The 22600-nt window shown below is 48.1% G+C and overlaps 1 protein-coding gene across 2 annotated transcripts in view; it reads left to right on the top strand.

The window, feature by feature from the left end:
• CFAP99 (cilia and flagella associated protein 99) overlaps nt 1-22600 on the top strand; it is a 947596-nt gene that overhangs the window by 647868 nt on the left and 277128 nt on the right. For both annotated transcript variants that reach the window (XM_069632119.1, XM_069632120.1), the window contains one exon: nt 9668-9819. In XM_069632119.1, the coding sequence (XP_069488220.1) occupies nt 9668-9819 (152 nt within the window). The remainder of the gene's footprint in view (nt 1-9667; nt 9820-22600) is intronic.

Here is a 22600-nt window from a genome sequence, read left to right as displayed (position 1 = left end):
AGAGGCAGGTCGGGAGAAAGATCGCTGGAAGGTGTCAACCACATAAGGTTTCAAAAGGGAGACATGGAAGACAGGATGAACCCGCCAAGACTGTGGCAACCGTAGGCGATATGCTACAGAGGACAAACTCTTAGTAACCTTGAATGGGCCAAAATAACGGGGAGCCAGTTTGGTAGGTAGATTACGCACTGGCAGATTCTTAGAGGACAACCAGACTAAATCTCCCACATGGAAAAGTGGTTCGGGAGTGCGTCCTTTATCAGCCCGCTGCTTCATGCGCCCCTGTGCCTCAACAAGAGTTCTGTGTGCCAACGAGTGTTGCTTTTGGATGGTGACGACCAGACGATCAGCAGATGGAACTGTACTGGGTGGTACTGGATGAAAAGGCATCAATTGGTCTGAGTGGCGTTAGCAAAACATCGAAGGTAGTGCTCCAAAGTTTGATTGGTTCTTTCCGTGTGACCGTTAGTGTGTGGATGATAACCCGAGCTCAGGGCTCTGTGGATGCCTAGATGACTACACAACTGACGCCAAAAAGAGGACAGAAACTGGGATCCACGATCAGATATGATCTTTTCTGGCAATCCATGTAATCTGTATATTTCCTGGAAGAACGCTAAAGCCATCTGGGATGCCGTGGGTATTCCGGGAAATGGAATAAAATGGGCAGTCTTAGTGAAACAGTCTACAACTACCATGATGCAGGTATATCCGTCAGATGGAGGAAGATCAACGATGAAATCTGTGGCTATGGTATGCCATGGGTAAGGAGGTATCTCTGTGGGATGAAGTAACCCCAATGGTCCTTTCCTTGGGATTTTGGTCTGGGCGCACACAGGACAGCTCTTGACATACTGCTCAATTTCTTCGGCCCAACCTGGCCACCAGAATTGTCTGGATATTAGTTCTTGGGTGGCCTTTATGCCACGATGTCCGCCGATTCGGGAATCATGGAACCCGCGAAGTACAAGAGTTCGAAGAAAGACTGAGGATATGTATAACCTGTTCCGATAAAACAGCAACCCATTGCTTTCAGTGATCTGTGGTCGTTTCAAGAGACTAGCCCGAATTGGATCTGTTATGGTATCCTGTGCAATCTTCTGGAGATGGGGCGAGAGCGTAAGCAGAAAATGCTTCGGAGAGATCAGTGGTTTGTCACTACAGTCGCCCTTAACGTCTCCTTCCAAAGAACGAGATAAGGCATCAGCCTTCAAGTTCTGAGCACAGGGAATGTAAGTAATATGGAAGTCGTAGTGAGAGAAAAAGAAGGCCCACCGGGCTTGGCGAGAGGTACGGCACTGAAGAGAACGTAAATACTGTAAATTGCGATGGTCAGTACGGACTTCCACCGAATGCCGTCCCCCGAGGAGATGATGCCTCCATTCTTCAAATGCTGCTTTTATGGCCAATAACTCCTTCTCAATCACGGCATAGTTCCTTTCACTAGGAGTGAGTTTACAGGAGAAATACGCCACAGGATGTTCCATGTCGGTTTCGGGTTGCCTTTGCAGGAGAACAGCACCAACAGCGAAGTCGGAAGCGTCTGCTTCTACAATGTATGGTATTTCGTCATTGGGGTGACACAGAATGGGTGCTGTGCTGAAGGCCTTTTTCAAGGTGTCAAAGGCCAAGGTGGCCTGCGAATCCCTGAGGAAAGGTACTTTGCTGCTGGTTAGTCCAGTTAAAGGAGTCGTTAGCTGTGAAAAATGGGGTATGAAGTGCCGATAAAATTTGGCAAATCCTAAAAACCGTTGCAGGGACTTCAGATCACGAGGTTGATTCCAGTTCTGAATGGCTTGTACCTTTGTGGGATCCATGAAAATGCATGATCCGCTGATCACATAGCCCAAAAACTCCATGCTTTCCTTGTGAAAAGAGCACTTCTCAGCTTTTGCGTACAGTTAATTCTGGGATAGCCGTCGAAGTACCTCTCGGACGTGTTTCACATGTTGTTCCTGGGTAACAGAAAAAATGAGGATATCATCCAGATACACCCAGACGGAGAGGCCGATCAAGTCGCTAAAAATGTAGTCCATAAAGCGCTGAAAGACGGCCGGGGCATTACACAAACCGAATGGCATTACCCGATATTCATAATGTCCGAATGGGGTTTTGAAGGCCGTCTTCCATTCATCGCCTTCCTTTATCTGGATCAGATGATAAGCACCACGGAGATCTAGCTTGGTGAAGACTTGAGCTGTTCGAAGGGATTCCATGATATTCCGGATCAAGGGCAGTGGATATCTGTCCTTTTGCGTGATGTCGTTCAATTGTCGATAGTCTATACAAGGACGTAGTGTACCTTCCTTCTTCTTCACAAAGAATAAAGGAAAACCAGCAGGGGATTTTGAGGTTGTTATGTATCCCTTCTTGGTGCAGTCATCCAAGTATTCCTGTAAGGCCTTTTTCTCGGTTAAGGACAAGGCGTACACCTTCCCGTGAGGTATCACCGAACCTGGTATCAAATCAATGGAACAATCAAATGGTCTGTGAGGAGGTAGAGGAATATCCCCTGGTTCGGAGAAGACCTTCCGAAAATCGTCGTACACTTGAGGTATTGGGAACAGTGAGCAAAGACCAGGTGAATTATTGCTTCTAGTAAGAGGCGTAGAGATGACGATGTTCTGAGGCCTGCCAGGCAAGCAACAATTCCAAAGGCAATGAGCGGAAGCAAAAACCAAAGTACGTGCTTCCCAATCGATAGTGGGATTGTGGCATTGCAGCCACGGTAAACCCATAACTATTGCATACGAAGGTGATTTGATAACGTCCAGAGCGATTCTTTCACCATGTTCATTGATCTGGATGAATAGACCCATGGTGTGTTGACGTATTGGCCCCGAGGATAAAGGAGTCCCATCAATCACCTCCACAGACAGAACATTCTTCCGGGAAAACAAAGGTATACCATGCCTTGCTGCGAAACTTTCGTCGATGTAATTGCCAGATGCTCCACAGTCCAATAAGCCAAGAGCCTTCACCTCTTTGTCTAACCATCTCAATTTGATTTCCAAAACTAACAAAACGGCGGGTTGCATGGGCTGGAACAGGGAACAAGGACCGGAAAGGACTGAAAGTGAAGTGAGACCTGTCGTTGCCTTTCTTATAGACGACAGGTCACCTAGTTTTCCGACTTCCTTTGAGGGCGTAAAGGACAGGTACCCAAGTAATGTCCGGCGGCTCCGCAGTACAAACATAACCTTTGACTTCTTTGGCGTTTCTTTTCTACTTCTGATAACGGACCCCTCACAGCACCCAACTGCATGGCTTCTGGACCGGAGTCCGAAGACCCAGGAATTCCAGTAGACGTGTTTGTAGGTCTGGAAAACAGCCTCTCAGCTCGACGTCTTTCTCCTCTTCGTTCTGCCAGTCTGTGATCAATCCGCAAAACTTGTTCCACTAGTTGCTGAAGGGTGTCGGGCTCTGGAATGTGTAATAATTCGTCCTTATATTCTTCTCTCAATCCCCGACGAAACAGAGTCTTTTGGGTTACTTCAGGCCACTGGGAATCGGTGGCCAATTGTCGGAAGCGACCAATATAGGCTATTATGCCCATGGCTCCTTGCTTAAGGTCCATCAATTGATTCTGTGCTGCAGAAGCCAAATTGGGTGATTGAAAAACCTCTAGAAATGCCTTTTCGAACGCTGCAAAGTCGTTGAGAATGGGGCTATTGGCAGCCACCAAAGGCGCTGCCCAAGCAAGCGCGTTCCCAGTCAAATTACCCAGAATATATCCAATCTTGGCCTTGTCTGAGTTAAAATAGGAAGACCTGAAGAGGAAATGTATTCTACAATGATTACAAAACTCGACCACACGTCTTGAATCTCCATCGAATTTGAAAGGTGCGGTATGAGCCATAGCACCTTCACCCTGAGGTGTAGCCCCGGTACCTTGTGCCACCAACTGTCTTAGACCAATGTTCTCCTGGTGAAGTGCAGACATCTCGGCTCGAAGGGCCCGCATCTCATCCCGAAGTTCCTGGGCTTCATCCATCTCGGGATCAGAAGGTAGGCGTCTCAATCTGTTAAGGAAAGCTTCTCGTGGGCGCTGGGTACCTGAATTTCCAGTGGATGGTCGTGGTGAAGTAGCCAGGCTGTCCGACTGATGGTTGCAGAATGTGTGACGCGAGGAACCAGCGCAACACCCACCCTGAATTCAAACAGGGTCAGTGGTGAACCAGCTCCCAACGCCACGGATGCGCACTTCCCTGATTTGTGTGACGTCGGGACAGTGCAAGCACTGACAGGGAAGGCGGGTCTTGACTGGATAGAAGGTTCACAGCAGATGGTGTGAAGGTTTCGTAGACTCAGAACTCCAAGGAAGGCTAGGCACTGAACCAACAGGCAAGAAGCAGGAGGCAAGGCACTGAACCAACAGGCAAGAGGCAGGAGGGAAGGCACTGAACCAATAGGCAAGAGGCAGGAGGGAAGGCACTGAACCAACAGGCAAGAGGCAGGAGGGACTAGGAACCCTGGGGCAGAACAAGGGAAAGCGCTGGCAGGAAGGAAGGGAGCAGGAAGGAAATGAGGCCCAGGGAACCTACTGGCTAGAAGGGATTTGAGGCAAGAACACCCAGAGGCTGACAAGGAACGGAAACTACAGCAGGGAAGGACAAGAACAAAGGACTGGGAATACTGACAAGGTGCCACTCAAGAGTAACACGAGCGAGAACGCGATCAGGAAACAAACCGCGTTGAGACGCGGTTTGTTCAAGCAAACTGGCCCTTATATAGGGCAGGCAGCATCCGGGAGGCTTGGAACGCAATCCGTGATGTCCCCGGGTGCTGACGCGCCCAAAATGAGGCTTGGGAAGCAAGCTTGCAACCTCCCGAGCGCTCTGTGGACGGCGCATGCGCGGAGAGCGAAACACGGCCCTCCGCGTCTGCGCAAAGCACGCGTACGGGAAATTCCGGAGGCAGCTTGAGCCGCAGATGACCAAGGGTCCCCCAACCTGTATCGGGGATAGATGCGCCAGGACGGGAATCGCCGGGACCTGTGGATGCGTCCTGCACCCCGGGTAAGTGGCATAACACATGCACATGACGAACTAGAGCCCTTCTAGAATAGAGTCAAGGGTTGCTCTTTGAATGAGGTGGTTATCTTATTCCAATATATACAAAAAATAGGGATTGCTTTCTCATATGCCTGACATGAGGTCAACTCTACAGCTATCACTCCAGCATCTTCGTAAATAAGTTTCGAAGCTAGCTTGCAGGAATTATTAATGAGTATAGCTAGCCCACCAGACACCTGCCCTTCCCCCCTCCGCTTGCAGGTTGTGAATAACATTCAAACCCCTCAACATTAAAATGAGAAACATGCATAGTCTCTTGTAATAAAATAACAGCTGGGTAACCAATAGAATTTACTGTACCCCACTAGCAAAGGAAATTTGCTGAACCACAGCTGTTCCATGATAAACAAACAAAGGCACTTCATTATGGTAAGGATTGACTGAACCAACTGCTTTTGTAGACACACTGTTAATTCCACTGAATGCAGCTGCCAAAGCTAAGAGTTGTCTGATCATATCTTCATTAATTAGTGGGGGCAGACCCAGCTCAGTTTTTGACTTCTCAATTGTCTCGAGAACAACAGGTTTTTCCAAAAAAGTTTTGGCCTCTTGGTCAGATTGAAAAATAAAAGGCTTCAGGCCTACATATTCGAAATTCTCCCTCTGATCCCAAACCAATTTCATGATCAACATTGAATGAAAGCCACAAATCATCCTATTATTATGGTTTGTGGCTAATCACACCCAGTCAATGTCATCTGAGCAAAGCTCTTAGAAAGGGGATTGTCTGGAAGGCTTTTAACAAGAAAGGTCTGTTTAGGTTGGATTTACCATTAACCCTAACATTACTTTCCCATCCTATGATCAATGGCATCTCTTGATTTAATACACTGTCAGGGTTACCCTCATTTTCCTTAACGTTCACTCCTAAACTGTGATCATGGGGAGTTAATTCTATTCCTCCAGGATTCTCAGTAGGCACTTCCCTCTTCCCCCACCATCCCTCATTCTCGCCCTTAAACCCTTCTGTTTCCCTCCTCTGCCCCTTCCTCACCCTTCCCTCTTCCCCCACAGTTTAATTGCTCTACTTACTGTTTTGTTGGTTTGATTCATAATTGCAAATTGCTTCTACTGTTATAATGTTATATGTATTCTGTTGTTAAAATGTAAAGCGTTTTGGATTAAAGTGCTATATAAACACAATAAATACAATACAATACAATAACCTCCTCCCCTGTGTCTAGGATTGCGATAACTCTATTTGCATTTACTGAGGCATTCAGGCTCGCATTATTCTGGCCCTTCACGGCATCTTGAACCGTGATAGATTCTGGTACTTGAGCATCTTTACCTAGTATTCCCATCATCCATGGCTCACCAATACCTTCCTTGACAATTGGATCCAATTTATTAATCCCAGGTCCCTCCACTCTTTCTTTTTGATTTTTCAGTGGAATAATCTTATGTACCATGGGATAAAATTGTGAAAGAGTGGATTGAAGTCCCCCACCCTCCACACCTAAAGATGCAGACACATTTTTTATCTGATTTTTGCCATCACCATGTTACCTGGAATTACTGGCAGCAACATTTCCAAGCACTTTCTTTTTAGAGATCTGCTTTTTCTGAACCTTTGGGTCTGCCGTTATACCAGACAAATTGTTATCTAATAAAACCCTCGATTCCTCATTGAGTTGAAATAGATCGATAACAACCTCATCCTCATGAATAACAATCACTTCTTGGGGAAGTGGCCCATGTGTAACCTTCAATACCTCTTTGGCCTGCTTCTTCCTAAGGGAATTAGCTTTAGCCCTTCTCTTTTGTGCTCTCCCAGCTAACCTTTTTTCCCTTCGAGTAAGCACCACAAAAGGCTTTTCTATCTCTTCACCCCCCTTCTCAGATAATTGGGGACCCTCTTCTATAACACACACTGCAGAGAGGTCTATCAGATCAGTCAGGGGAGTGAGACTATCGGGTCCCTCACGGTCTACATTTGACTCCTGCACAGATGGTTTATCTGGTCCCCACTGTCACGTGGAGCCTAGACACTCCCTCAATTCTTAGATGTCCCGCCCTATTTTCTGAATTGAAATAACAACATAAGCTATCTCCTCATCCTTGAGAGGCAGGTATTCAGTTTGACTGTATTCAGCCTTCATCGATTTAGGAGCGGTTACTTCTGCGAAAGTTCTCTTTTCCCTATCTGTTAAACTAGGTTCACTGTGGATTTGGGTAAAATTATCAACCATAACTTTCTCTTTTTTGGGCCTCTCAGACAATGCAGCCACGGCATCACATGTAAATAATAGGCCTTCAATATGATTAGTTTTACTTAAGATGTCCTCCATTGCGGCCCTCAAAATTCCAATCTCACAATGGGTCAGTTTGTGACCTTTACCTAATAGATCTAGAATTCTCGCCAACACCGGGAAATCCATTCCTAGGGAAGGCCCATCCAAAGTGAATATTTCAGAACAAGCTTCAATTGAAGTAGCCTCCTTGTCTTTCTCATTTAAACTGGATTGAAACTCTTGAATATCAATATTCATTGGGTCATTTAATGCCGTTTAGGGGCTTTTTAGTTTGGGGGAACTCACCTTAGGTTTCATTTCAGTATCATCATTTGTTAGATCAATCTGCCACACCACATTTACCTTATCCTCTTCTTCTGACTCCAAATATGTAGGGAAAGGTTTCACTTTTCGTTGAGGTGGGTTACTATACATAAATACGACTTCACGGCCCATAGATCTATGATTCACCGGGGTAGAGGGGCCGAGAGACAGCCAAACTCACTTGCCTAACCCGGCTTCAATTGTAGGACCCAACATTGAGCAGTCCATCGTATCCTCTTTATGTGTCTTATTACCAACACTATACATGCCATTGGATATCTGGAACGGAGACATATCTAGACATATCAGTATTTGCAATATCATTCATTTCCTTTAAATTAAATTTAGTTGTGGATATGATGGTATCGTGACCCACATTTGCATTATGAACCATTGCTGTTACCAGTTTTCTAGGAATAATACCCATTTCATCCAGAACCCTCTCCTTACATTCAGGCAAAGAAATTGATTCATTACAACTTGCCTCCCCCACAACACCACCCAGCAAGGCTGTCGGCAAAACAGCTTGATCTTCAGGTAGCGGCAAAATGGTCTCATTACCAAATATAGGTGCATTAAGATCTTGTGGATCATTTAGTTTCCTCCCGCTTCTCAATCCATTGACCACGATGCTAGAGGATAGCCCAACTAAAACAGTTACCACCAGGAGTATATGACAGAAAAATAACAGTCCTAAGTAAGAAATACGCAGAAAATCCAGGGTACATACCAGGTTACACACCCAGAGTATATGTACTCGTTTTTAACAGCCAGTCACCGGTTGCACAACAGACTAAATCTTAACACTAATAATACGCAGGTTATATCAAATAGCTGCAGTGCACGTTAGCTGCAGTTCCGCTCACAAAGAGCGCACAGCATATAAGAAAAGGTAAGGGAAAATGCCCCTTGCACCCGCCGCGCAGCTGAACAGCCAAACAGTCACTTGCTGTCACTTCCGGGTGAGTGCGCGGGTGCGCGTACACCTGGTATTTTATTTTTTCACAAACACAGCACCAATGAGCCCAGGGGCGGGGCCAACAATTCAAATCTGAAACAAGAACAAACAGAGCCTCAGTAAAGCTGACGAGACCCCAGCATTACGGTACATAGAGGCGGGCGAGTACGAGTACACTGAGACAAGTACTCATTGCGAGTCTTAACTGTTGCAAGGAAATAAATTAATTACTCAAAGTCCTCCTTGCCACTAGCAGCACAACACGAGTTACAGTAACCAAAAAGAACACTGAACTTCCTCTTGCCGACGCAGTCTCCAGTAGTGTTTTGACTGTCAAATACACTGCAACCAAGCGAGTGGGAGACGCACAGCAGGACCAGCCAAATAGTCACTTGCTGTCACTTCCGGGTGAATATGACTGTAATCTCCAAGGCACTTGCTCCCTGTAACCTTTGCAATGCCTCTTGTTCACGCAACTAAGACATCTTCTTCAAACAGCGCCTCTATGCCTCCAGGCTGCAGGTGCTGTTGGTGCCTGTGCTTCTTACACTTTGCAGAGTAGGATGACACAATAGTGTGTTTAGATCCACAGCAGATTATTCCCCAATGATTCCTTCGAAGATTGTGATGTATTTCACATTTTAAATCGCAGTATTTGATGCCCCAGGTAATGAAAACACAGCGCATCCACCGCTCGGGACCTCGGTGAGTGACTGCAAATTGGCCGGAATGAACATCTGAATTGTTGTTTTTTTAAGTAATGTTGCATTCATAAAATCCTCCATTCACCAACTTCAAATATCTTCACACTCAGTGCATGTTACACTATAAACGTAAATTGAGTATCTCCTGATTTAGTTATGTTCCCTTGTTGATATTGTTCTACTGCAGTGTAAAGGTTACTTAAATGCTCTGATTTATTTTTAGTTTGATTGGCCTGGCAAAAATTCAAAATAAAGCTTCATGGTAGATATAAACCATTTTTTAAAGGTCACCTATATATGTATATTTGCTTTAGGATGATGATTCTGGAAACCGAGAAACAATGTTTTACTTAGAATTTGTATTTTTTGCAGTTCAGGAAGTGGCTGAAGAGAGCCGTGAACTTCTCCGGCAAGCTTTGGAAAAGGCAGAAGAGGAACTTAGAAAAAAGTTTGATTTGATTTGCCAGATTAGAGCTCTCGAATCCATCCCTTTCATCAGACACAAGTTTGTTGATTTAACCCAGGTACGTACATCTCTGAAAACACTTAAGTGGAGAAAGACATACTTTGATAAGGAAATGTGATTGTAGATTCTCAAAAAGAATTGCCTGATATTTGCAAAAGAGTGTCACAATGCAGTGACCGGACCCTTTAATCATCAGACAGAATCAAAGCAAATCCCGATATTAAGTGATCGTTGTGCAGTATTGCACTGGCAGCAGGGTCTGCAACATGTGGCTCTAGATGTTCTGTACTTAGTCTCCCATGTTCCATCACCATTGACTACAAAGCTTGGGCGGATGAGAGTTGTAGTCCAAAACAGCGGGAGAGCCAAAGGTTGCAGACCCCTGCACTAGTGCAACATTTCACTCTGCATATCTTCTTAAAATGCAAGTCCCACATTTATAAAGTGGCATTGTTCATTAGGGATAGCGATAACTCTCTTGCTGCATATGAAATCCCCATGTAAGCGTGCAGTAATGCATAATCCACACTGAGCCTAAGTACATCCAATGCAGCACGAGGCCACCGTCTACACAGGCTCGCATTCGTAAATCTGGCACCAGAAACTGTAATTTGAATATATGTTACATATATTTGCGAATAGTAGGACTTAATGATAAAGATGCATCTCCTAAGAGCCTCTGAGCCAAACACCCCAGAGGGCCACTCACACGAACTGATCAAATGAATTGTACATGATGTTTTGGAAATATGTATAAATGGACTCGGTATATGAGCATGTATCAACATAATGTGCATGCTACGTTATTAGAATAATGAGGGGAACAGATTCATGTTTTTACGTGTTGAATTTGTAAAGGGTTGGACTATGAGGAACAGGGTGTTTTTCTGAGGAGAAAGTCAGTTGACTATTGGCGAGTAAGTGGCTGGCAGGGAGAGCTACGGGAAGCTGTCAGGCCTGGCGCTCACCTTCAGATTCCTCGCTCTGATTTCGCTAGTGCTCCACCTAGGGAGCCTTCACAGTACAATGCCCAACCAAGTGACTTTCTGCTCACCGGAAAGAGCCGAGCTCCCAGGGTTCCTGCCTTACGTGATCTTAGAAGAGGGGTCACTTTAGGGCACCTGTGTCAAGAGAATGTCAAGTTCACAACAAGTATTGTGACATGTAATATTCTCTGAGCTAATTTAAAGTGTGCACCAACATAATTTGCTAGGCAGTCACTTCTCCCACTGGCTGCCGCTGAGAAGGCCTTTTTGGTGTTGGTGTATTTGCGTGCCACCTAATGCTAAAACATTGGAACTGTAAGAGAGAATTGTGAATTCGGGAGCAGTCTCGCATTGGCATGGCAACTGGCTGACACTTACAGGATGAAATGGTTGAAGCACTGGCTGGTCCTTCCAGGAGGGCTGTGCTTCCACCATTTCATACAGTACCGCTCCGCTACACAGAGTGAGCTGTGCCACTAGGTGACATATGACCATAGCGTCTGTGTGTAAGTCCTGTGATGGCAGTCACTTGCAGTGGTGTAATAAACCGTGCAAGGATTCGCCATCCGGGTCCCAACAATTCAGCTGCGATGATTGATTACTGTTGAGTATGGTGTGTCACCCCCTCCTGGGAGCATGGTATCTCCCAGGGCTCGTGGTTATGTCACGTGTCAGTGACCATGTGACAGAATCAATAAAAGGAATGAGCAGCCTCCCGCTCATTAGTCTTGGACCAACTGACCAATGTGTGCTGTGTCATTGTTACCAGTCCCATGCTAGCACTGCCTAGCTGGCTGAGGGCCTGCCCCTGCAGGGCCCTACACCAGGATAGTGCCCCTGCTGGGCATCTGGACCGGCGATCACTCAGGCCAGTCAGTCCTGCGCCGGGGGCACACAATTTGACATCGTTGTTGCGGGTTGGTTCATGGGCACATAGCCAGCTTGTGAAGCGGTGGGGGCACCCACCGCACTTGGGTGCAGGGATCACCCTGATGGGACGTGATCCCACGGACCTGGACAATGGTCTGGGGGCACCCAGGCTAACACACAGGACAGCCAGCGTTGCCCAGGAGTGGCACAGGCGTCTATCAGCAGGGTTAGGCAGGGTTGTTTGCTGCACGCACGAGTCGAACCGCAGCAGAACACATTTCTTGATTGGAAAGGATTCACCTCCTAATGTCAACCTTTGTTTTGAAGCAACAACAGTGAGACGGAACCAAAAAATAAAGACAAGGAAGATCCCTCCAGCTCACATGGAGATGCAGAAGCTGGGGCAGGAGGTCGGGTATGGATGCCCCACCCTATTTGATGGACATTGCGATTGATAACACGCACTAGAAATACAGGTCCTGAAGAAGATGACTGCACCTACTTTGTCATCGAAACCGGTCGACCCCTCTATTGTATGATATCCCTGAAGGGAGTTGGGTATACGGTATACATTCACTGAAACTTCAATGTCGGTAGCACCAACATTTAACTGGTGATATTTGTCAGATTCATCTGGTTAGAAAAAACTGAATACAAAACCACCGGCAATCGGCACAATAGCCAATCGGTCTCCCAAACTGATCTCTGTTCACAATACAAAATAAAATAATCATTTTAACGATTTTATGTTTCTTGAACCACATTACACCAACTGATCTGCACTGTATGCACACACTTCTTTGGGGGTGAATAAAAGGAAACAGCACAAAGCCGGAAGGAAATGCTTCCTCCTTGAAATGTCCATACAAAATATAGATCTGGCTCAACAATTCCTGCTTTTAACTGTGCTAAAAGACTACACATTGTAGAGGTACAGATAGACTCCCTCTGTTCTTTCCTATTAGATAGGCGGACCACCAGCTCTGGCCTAGGGATAGTATGACCTTACAGGGATAGGGTGTGCTCCCTCCTAGGTATAGTCCTAGCATACACATTTAATGTCTGTTGTTGAAACGCTCATGACACAAATAGGAAGTGTAAGTCATTGTCAATCAGGGCAGAGAGTTCTGGCTCTGTGAAGCATGGCTTGCTGAGCCGGACTTCTGGCAGCCTAGATTTCCCATTCTCCAGCATTGGATCTTTCATGGATTCACATGCTTAGAATATTCCCCGTCGACAGACTGGGAACCCTCGGTAAGCTTATAAAGCCTTTTCCCGTAGGAAAACGTTCAACACTTTTGTGTCCTATCTACGTCGTTTTGGGCCGGGCACGCACGCCACACTAGGACGTAGTGGTATGAATGCCCCGCCCCCGCGGCTCCCTTCAGATTTCAACCGTCTCCAAAGTGGGAACACCTTGTGTATTTTCTACTTGGTTAGGTTGTGCTGTTGCGGTTTTTTCTCCTAATGTCGGGGAAAGCACTGTTCCGCCCGTGCGCTACGTGTGGACTAAAGAAGGTCTACGAGGGGGACGGACATATGGACTGCATTTACTGTCTGCACCCTCATCACTCGGCTGACAAGTGTGACATATGTAAGGGCTTCTCCCAGAAGACTCTTAAGGATCGGAGTCGCAGACTTGTCGCATGGTTGAACGACGGAGCGGGGGACTACCCGCCTTCGGAAGTGGGCTCAACACGCAGCACGGCCTCGGTGTCAAAATCTTCAGGGGCCCCGCGCCGCTCATCGTCATCGGAACCCCCGGTAAAGAAATCGCGACCGGTGGACAAGGAATCGTCGGTAGGCCATTCCAGGGACTCTTCTTCGAAGAAGGCCTCTTCGTCCTCATCTTCAGCGAGGAAAGACAAAGAAAAATCTAAATCCTCCTCGGGCGATCGTCACAGATCGACCTTGAGTCAAGAGACAGAGAAACGCAGGTCGAGTTCAGAAAAGGTGGGAGCAACGCATAAACCTGCGCGACCACCACCGTCGTCGACGGTTGGGCAGTCGTCAACTACTTCTCTGCCGCTGACACAGTTGACATCAACCGTTCCTGGATTGCAGGCGATGACGATGTCGACGACGGGGCCGACTATTGCTTCGTCGACGGATATCCCGCAAGAGGCCTGGCGTCCAGAGGTCTACGACCCAATTTTGCCGGACACTCTTCTACAGCAGGAGGCCTTGTCGGGGTCCTCGGGAGACGAGGGTGAAAGGATAGCTCCCCCTTCAGACCTGGGGTTACGAGTTACCACACCTTTCCCCGGGAGCATTCCGGGTACTACCCCCCTGCTCAATCCGCAATCGTTTTTATCATTGGAGGTTTTGTCCACGCTGCAAACGCTGCTGAAGACACTGGATGACAGACTGCCCCGAACAACTCCAGCCAGGTCGGTCGTCGACGACCCGGGCCCGTCTCGCCGCAATCCACCTTCAACCCCCGCGGCAGAGCCTCCGGAAGCAAATCTCTCGGCCCCACGCCGCGAGGAAGGGGATCTGTTGGATTCGGAATCAGGCAGCAGAGCGTCGTCGGTGGTCTCCCTTTCCCCCTCCAGGGATCCGACCTGGGAGTCCGATGCAGAATTGGACACCCCTCAGCCGTCTCCCCCAGACGATATTGGGTCATTCCACAACATGATGGCCAGGGCTTGCACGGAATTTGGCCTGGCCCAAGAAGAAGAAAAGAAGGACTGTTTTCTTTTCGACCACATGGGTAAAAGGAGGGGGTCAGTGTTTTCAGTGCCCATCCTGGATCATGTGTGGAAGGAAGGTCTTCAGACCATGCGTCACCCTTTCTCAGAGCCAGCGATGAAGGGTCGCCTAGAGAAAAAATTCAAAGCCCCTGACTCTACTCCCAAGTGCCTTTCCTCACAACCAACACCTGACTCTGTGGTATCGGCGTCGGCGTCGGCGAGAAAGGCAAGGGCTCATCACAAGTGTACGACCCCTCCGGAAAGTGATGCTAGACGCCAGGATGCGTTCGGCAAAAAAGTCCTGTCGGTAGGTGCTACCACAGTGAAGGCGGCCAATTCTCTCGCCATAGTTGCTAGATACGACAGGGAGATGTGGCATCGGTTGGCGCCCATACTCGAACACCTTCCGGATGAACATCCAAAAGCAGCTATGTTGCTGGTCAGGGAAGGTGAGGAGGCTTCAAATCATGCCATTAACATCGCGGTAGACCTTGCGGAGTCCGGGTTTAAGCAGGTGAACAACGGCGTAAGTTCTCCGACGACAGGCATGGCTAAAATGCACCAACTTCCGACCGGAGGTGCAGTACAAGGTACTGGATATGCCTTTTGAAGGAGACCTCCTCTTCTGCGAGAAGGTCGACGAAGCCCTGAAGCGCGTGAAGGAGGACTCGGACACGGCGCGTTCCTTGGGGGCCCTCCAGAGTGGTCGGAGTTTCCGGTCTTTTCGTCCCTTCAGAGGGGCATCAGGGAATTCCAGATTTTCATAGAGGGACCGACCCTTCGGTAGGCCAGCATATTCCTCTCAGGGATACAGGCGAGCTTCGCAAGCGGCTAAACGTCGCCGGGACTACCGGGCCCCCAAGAAGAGAGCAGGTTACTCGTTGTCGACGAGGGATAAACAGAGTAAGGACCAGCAATGACGGGCATCGGAACGTTCTGTGGGGCAGAGTATCATGTTACATCAACGAATGGGAGTTAATAACAACAGATCAATAGGTGTTGGACACTCTAAAATACGGTAATTCCCTGCAATTCAAGAGCAACCCTCTGCATATTCCACCGGCGTGTGTAGCTCAATCCCATCTGAGCGTGTTGCTGCAGGAAGTAGCACTTATGCTACAAAAAGGGGCTATAGAACTGGTCCCGTCGTCAGAAAGGGGTAAAAGGGTTTATTCCCGATACTTTGTGGTGAAAAAGACAAATGGAAAGTGGCGTCCCATCCTAGACCTGCGCGAACTAAACAAGTTGCTGAAAAACACAAAGTTCAAGATGCTCACGCTCCAGGAGGTGATCAGGTCAGTTCAAGAAGGGGATTTTCTGGCGTCTCTGGACCCGTAGGACGCGTACTTTCACATACCGATGTGTCGGCGACACAAGAAGTATCTAAGGTTTGTGGTAGGGCGGACTCACTACCAGTTCACAGTTCTTCCCTTTGGACTGAAATCTTCCCCCAGAACGTTCACGAAATGCCTGGCTCCGGTGGCAGCCTGGCTGAGAAGGCAAGGCCACCATGTATACCCGTATCTCGACGACTGGTTGGTGAGGGGGTCCTCCCCGGCGTCGACGCACAGAAGTCTACAGGACACCATGAGCCTCTAGCAACGATTGGGGTTTGCGATAAACTTCAAAAAATCCTCGCTAACGCCGTCCAAAAGCTTGGTGTTTCTGGGTGCACAGTTGAGACCCAGTTGGGGTTAGTCAGGCCATCCCTCGACAGGATCACCAGGCTCAGTCGATTGGCAAGTCAGTTGAAAATCAATTCCAGGCTGTCGGTGAGAAAATATACATCAATCCTGGGAGCTATGGCGTCCTGCATTCCTCTGGTGCCCAACTGCCGCCTTTCCATGAGGCCAGAGCAACAGTTTTTGGCAGACCGTTGAACACAGGCTCAGGGCCTCTGGTCAGACAGGCTGACCATCGACGACGACGAGCTCCTATCAACTCTTCATGGGTGAAGAGAGTTCAGAATATTTCCAAAGGGGTACTCCTACAGGAGCCGGAGTTCCGATTCATCGTGGTGACGGACGCGTCCCTAACTGGCTGGGGAGCGCACATGGGCACTCTGCAGACACAAGGCCGTTGGTCTCAGAAGGAATCTCTCCTGCACATCAACGTTCTGGAATTGAGAGCGGTCCGCTGGGCCCTGAGGGCGTTCCTGCCTCACATCAAGGGATCCACAGTGAGAGTTCTGACGGACAACACCACAGCAATGTTTTAGTTAAGGAAGCAAGGCGACACGTGATCCAGAACCCTCTCCATCGAGGCTCAGAAAGTGTGGCACTGGGCTCTAAAACACGATATATATCCATCGTAGCTCAACACCTGCCAGGAGTGAGGAACGAGCAGGCGGACTCGCTCAGCAGAAATATGGACCAGATTCACGAGTGGGAAATGGACACCAATCAATTGTCGAAGGTCTTTGAAAAATGGGGGCAACCTCAGCTGGATCTCTTCGCCACGAAGGCGAACAAGAAGTGCGAGATGTACTCCAGCAGGTGGCCACAGGAAGATTCAGTGGGAGAAGCGTTTTCCTTCCCGTGGACGGGAAAGTTCCTCTACACCTTCCCTCCGTTCCCTCTGATACGGAGAACTCTGCAGTGGATACGCAGGTACAGGTGCCGAGTCATCTTGATAGCGCCGTGTTGGCCGAGGCAACCATGGTTTTCCGACCTGCTTCATCTGTCAGCGGATCGCCCGATAACGTTCCCGAAGGTGCCCAACCTCTTGTCCCGGGACGAAGGAAAGGTGTGGCATCACAACCTGAGCAGCCTCAAACTCACAGCTTGGCTCCTGACTTTCAGAATTTGGTGCCTTGAACATTCCCTTGGACTGTCGGAAGATATTACAGGCTGCGCAGGCCCCGTCCACCAACAAGTCTTACAGGTGTAAGTGGAGGAGATTCTGTACTTGGTGCCAAGGACAGGCAGGAGTGGAACCTCTGAGTGTTACTCCGGAACAGCTTCTCCCATATCTACTACATTTGGCGAAGAGTGGTTTGTCTTTTTCATCACTAAAGGTTCATCTGGCGGCCATCTCTAGGTTCACAAGAGGGAGGAAATCAACGCCCTTGTTTATTGACGGGTTAGTGAAACACTTCATGAGAGGTTTATTCCGGACGTTTCCCCCGGTTAAGCGGTTTCCACCGACGTGGAGCCTTAACATGGTACTTGCAGGGTAATGAAACCACCCTTTGAGCCGATGGCCACGTCGTCGATGAAGTTTTTATCATGGAAAGTGGCTTTTCTAATAGCCATAACATCGGCTAGACGGATCTCAGAGTTACAGGCATTGGTCATAGACCCTCCATATCTCAGATTTTTCAAAGACAAAGTGATCTTGTCAACGAGTCCTCGTTTCATCCCGAAAGTTCCTACGACTTATCATAAACATTCATCCATTGTCCTGCCCACCTTCTTCGTGACTCCCTCATCAGCTGCGGAAAGGTCTTGCATACCCTGGATGTCAAGAGAGCTCTAAAATTTTACCTTCATCGAACTCAACAACTTTGATCTACGCAGCAACTCTTCGTTGCATATGGGCCTTCGGCAAAGGGGAAGGCAATTTCAAAACAAGGACTGGCCCAATGGGTCTCGTCGACAATTGCCTTCTGTCACTCAAAAGCGGGAAAACCGCTACAAGGACGTCCGAGAGCTCACTCGACCAGGGCGACTTCATTGTTGACGGCGTTGTGGGTGGGGGTTCCACTGGCAGACATTTGCAGGGCGGCAGCATGGTCAGTGCCCCATACATTCACCCGCCACTACTGCCTCGAACAACAGCATGCGGACGAGATACAAATGGGACGAGCAAAGCCCTTTCTCTTCGAGGAGGGTCTATGCTGGTTTGGATATGTATTTGTATATGCATATAAATATATATATATCTATATAGATATATGTACGAATATACGCATGGAGATAAACGCGTGTGTTTTATGTATGCCTTTTTGGCTTATATAAATGTTACTCAGTGCAGTACTGTGGCATGCTGTTAGTTTCAAATCTTATGTGATTATGATTCGCCTTTTGCAGGATGGGGTGGGTGCTGTTGCCAGGCGCTCCACGAGTTAACACACTCGGCCCCCTCCGTTCGGGAGGCGGAGTGTTAGTGTGACGTGGGAGCAGGGAAGCGGGGGTTTTGCTGGGAAGGCGCGCAAAGGTGCCAGTTGGTCTGTTATGTCCAGGGGAATAAAGAGGTTCCTTTCACCTCCGTGTGTGCGTCCTTCTTCGTGCCGCATAACCGGCAACATTGGCGACAAGGATATTTCCCTCAAGCACGGAGTCCTCCAGCGGCAATCCGCCGCGTCCATGCTCGCGTGCTGATGATCACGCGGAGCCTCCTCCTCCTGCTCCTCCTTCCTGGTGCGGGGTGCTGAAACCTGCCAGTCCTTGCGCGGGCAGCCGCTGGTCCGCCACGCCTCCTCCTCCACGAACACGCCTGGTCCTCCTCCTCCTCCGCCCGCAAGGCTGCCCCTGCTACGACAACGTGGGGAACTGCATCCTCCACGCCTGGCCGGCCGCCAGACTCCCGACGGTGCATGCGTGCCGGTGATCCCGCCCACGCACACGGCTGCCGCTTCATCCTCCCTTCACTGAGTCACGGACAACGCCAGAGAAGCAGTTTAGGGGCCACCTCACTCCTTTAAAGGCCCAATAGCCGGTCCTGCTTCCAGACGCTTGGGTGAGTGCGTGGGTGCACGCCTGTACTTCGATATTTCCGCACACGACTGAGCCACGCAGAGGCTGTGGATCACTTAACCTCAACAACTACCCGTTTTCCCACGTGGTGGCAGCTCGCTCGCGGAGCTTCACCTTTCCAACACCATGAGCAACCAGGGGTCCAATCCTGGGTCCCCGCAGCCTGCTCGTGCGGCGAAATCGATACAGCTGAGGTTGCCCCCGCCATTCACCATGACGCCCCAAGCCACCAAAGGGCCCAGGTGAACTGACTCGATGGAGGATTTTCATCATTTCATGAGGGGGTCCGGCGATGGTGACTCCCCCAACATCAGGGACATTTTTCTCAACCTTGTAGGGGGGGAAATAAAGACGGTAGTAAAAACAATCCCAGCTGCCGAACAAAACACCTTCCCTAACTTGATTAATGCCCTGGACAAGCTACTCATCATTGAAGTCAACCAAGATTATGAGAGGTATTTATTCAACAAGTGCACCCAGCTGCCACACGAGACTGTTGATGAGTTCATAACTCGCCTAAGAGTGAAGGGCGCAAACTGCCAATTTGACGCATTCTCCCTAGAAGAGGCAATACGGCTGAGAGTGATAGAAGGCTGCCTCTCCCCAGCACTCAAGAAGCAACTCTTAAAAAAAAAACACTCACCATCCCCGAAGTAAGCGAACTTACCCGCATACATGAGAGAGTCGATGCACAAGCCTCGTCCATGGGCAACACAAGTAACCCCAAACAAGACACCAAGGCAACAGGTGCTGGATTGCATTTACACCTCCTCCATTGTTTCAAGTTCACTGCTGTGCATTCTATTCCAAGCATGTGAATCCATGAAAGATCCAATGCTGGAGAAGGGAATAGTTTCTTACCTGTAACTCCATTTCTCCAGCATTGGTATCTTTCATGGATTAACATGCGCCCTCCGGCCTCCCCAAAATGCAATCATCTTGTAATTTTTGTTTCACCCCGTTCCACTTTGGAGGGGTCAAAATCTGAAGGGAGCTGCGGGGGCGGGGCATTTATACCAGTACGTCCTAGTGGGGAGTGCGTGTGTGGCCCAAAACAACGTAGATAGGACACAAAAGTGTTGAACGTTTTCCTACGGGAAAAGGCTTTATAAGCTTACCGAGGGTTCCCAGTCTGTCGACGGGGAATATTCTAAGCATGTGAATCCATGAAAGATACCAATGCTGGAGAAATGGAGTTACAGGTAAGAAACTATTCCCATCCCTGGCATGTCTGCAGTATTGTTTGGTGTGGATGGCAGAAGGAAGTGGCTGATTTTAAATGGATTATGCTTTTCAAAATGGTCACCGTTCACTGCACTGGTGATGATGCTATTTCCGGTACCGGTAATTCCGGGTCCGCTGATTCTGGGATCGGAATTACTGGCGCTAGTGATTCCAGCAGTATGGGTGCTGCTATCAGTGTTTCTTGCATATTTCTGTCAGAATCACCGGCATTTTGGAGTTTTTGCCAGTAATTCTGGCATGATGGTAGTACTGTTTGCGGCAAAAAGGGAAGCATGCTATGCGGACCTAGAATATGCCGGTAATTCCGGCGGTCAGTTTGCCAGAAACTGTACTACCAGCACAATGGAATTACTAGCATTTTACCGACCTGCTCGGAATGAGGGCCTTTGTGTTCTATATTCCTTGTTGGGACCTCAATCCAAGGAACCTTTTAAAACTTTTTTTTTTGTTGATGTGTATCCTTTGAGAAGAACATTTCATTACATCACCCAGAGGTGAACTTTCAGCTGTCATCCAGAAGAAGGAAGACATTCTTCTGGGCAAAGAAGATCACCCCTTTTCCTTAGTTGAGGTTGTAGTGTAGTGTAGTTGTAGTGTAGTTGGACACAGGACGGTGGACTCTTTGCTTTAGACTGACATCCTGCCACATTCCTTAGTATTTAGTTGAGGCAGGGAAACCCCTCTTAGAACTAGGATCAGCGTTTTCTCTTTGATTTTCTCACTAATAAAAGTCTGTAGCCAAAAGCATGCTACCTGTGTGCTGGTCTCCTACTTCTAAACAACCCTTACACTTAGTTCACCGGCACCACACTGCCCATATGTAGCCCAGGAATGGGGGTCTGAGTTCCAAGGTCACCAACTACACCGGGAAGTGCTCCAACTCTGGTAGGGGGGTCGGGTACATGGGTCCTCTTGGTCACAGACTCCTGACAAAAGTACAAGGTCAACATTGGACGCCTAACTTGGCGGGAAGTCTTTTTTAAAAAAAAATATGTTTTATTAGTTTTCCGGAGCAAATTAAAATACATTACAATATCATGTGTCTTAATGCTTCTTCGAATATCACTCCTTTCTCTGCAGTAACTTCCTCCCATGTGACCAGGGGACGGCAGCCGCTGCCTGATCCTGGCAAGGTTATATGAGGGAGGATCACATGGGGGGAGGCAATCTGCGGGAGAGGGTGGTGGTTTCATCTGATGAGACATGGTGTCCCCCTTCCCTTTCTGAAAATACATCTCCAACTCCTCATCCCCTAATTGCCTATTGTAATACCTCCCCTTTTCCATTCATGGATGGTAGTATGAATCTGTCATTAAATTCCAAAGGCCAACTCTTAGAATCCAACTGGCCTTGTAAAATTGTGAAAGTGACTTTTCCCAGTCCTACATACTGTTCCTCCAAACCTAGGTTGCCTTTAAAACCCATTGCAAACACTCATACACTATTTTTAGAAGGGGACTACTATTCCCACAAACGTCAGAACACTGGGATGAATAAGAGGAATGCGGTAATGCAGAGCATGGGAATCCACAAGCACAGGCAGCGCGGCGGGAATGCCAGAAGCAAGCAGAAAGCCCCTGGGGGTTCACCGGCATCACAGAACAGCACTTTGCTCACTGGAATCCCATACGATGCAGTCGAACGCAACGCAAGCTTCCAAAAGCAGAGAAACGGTGGAAGAACGGTTGCAACGCAGAAGGAGGCCGTCAACAGTAGACTGTAGAAACAACGGCAGACGCCATCAAGAACCGGTGAGTCCACGGAGGGACAGAGGGAACACTGGGGTGTGTCAGCAACTAAGACAAACTGAAATAAATGTAATTTATTTTTTAAACCACAAGGAAAAAGGAAGGATTTGTAAAACCGGAGAGACAAAGACGAAAAATAGAGTTTCTGAAAGGGAGAGACTTTCAAGTTTGTCCATGTATGTTAAGAGTATATATAATCTAATATGGGTACTTCCCACCTTTTTCTTGTTATCGTGGGACAAGTATCGAACGGGGAAGAGATAATGTACTCAAAAGGATATAGGCTACCTCTCCCTTTTCCACGTTTTTAAATACTTTTAAGCTATTTTCAATTCACTGCATTTAAACAATCCACTGCCACCCGCCCGAAATCTGTTAAAAACGGTTTAATTTTTCATCATAACATTTATAAAAAACATTTCATATTACATACAGACAGACAACATATCATATTGGACACACAACATCACAGGCGACTCTTTGTCGACTCTCATGGACCCCCCAGTCTATTATTATAAGAAAGACTATGTACCACTGTGAGGTTAGTAAATATGGTTGACAATCAGCCTCATCACGAATTGGGCAGTAGCCCTTAAATGC

Source organism: Ambystoma mexicanum, chromosome 6q (assembly GCF_040938575.1).
Source record: "Ambystoma mexicanum isolate Mex_15411 chromosome 6q, UKY_AmexF1_1, whole genome shotgun sequence".
Lineage (NCBI taxonomy): Eukaryota > Metazoa > Chordata > Amphibia > Caudata > Ambystomatidae > Ambystoma > Ambystoma mexicanum.
Note: the sequence above shows the minus strand (reverse complement) of the source record. Positions and strands in the feature narration are given on the sequence as shown.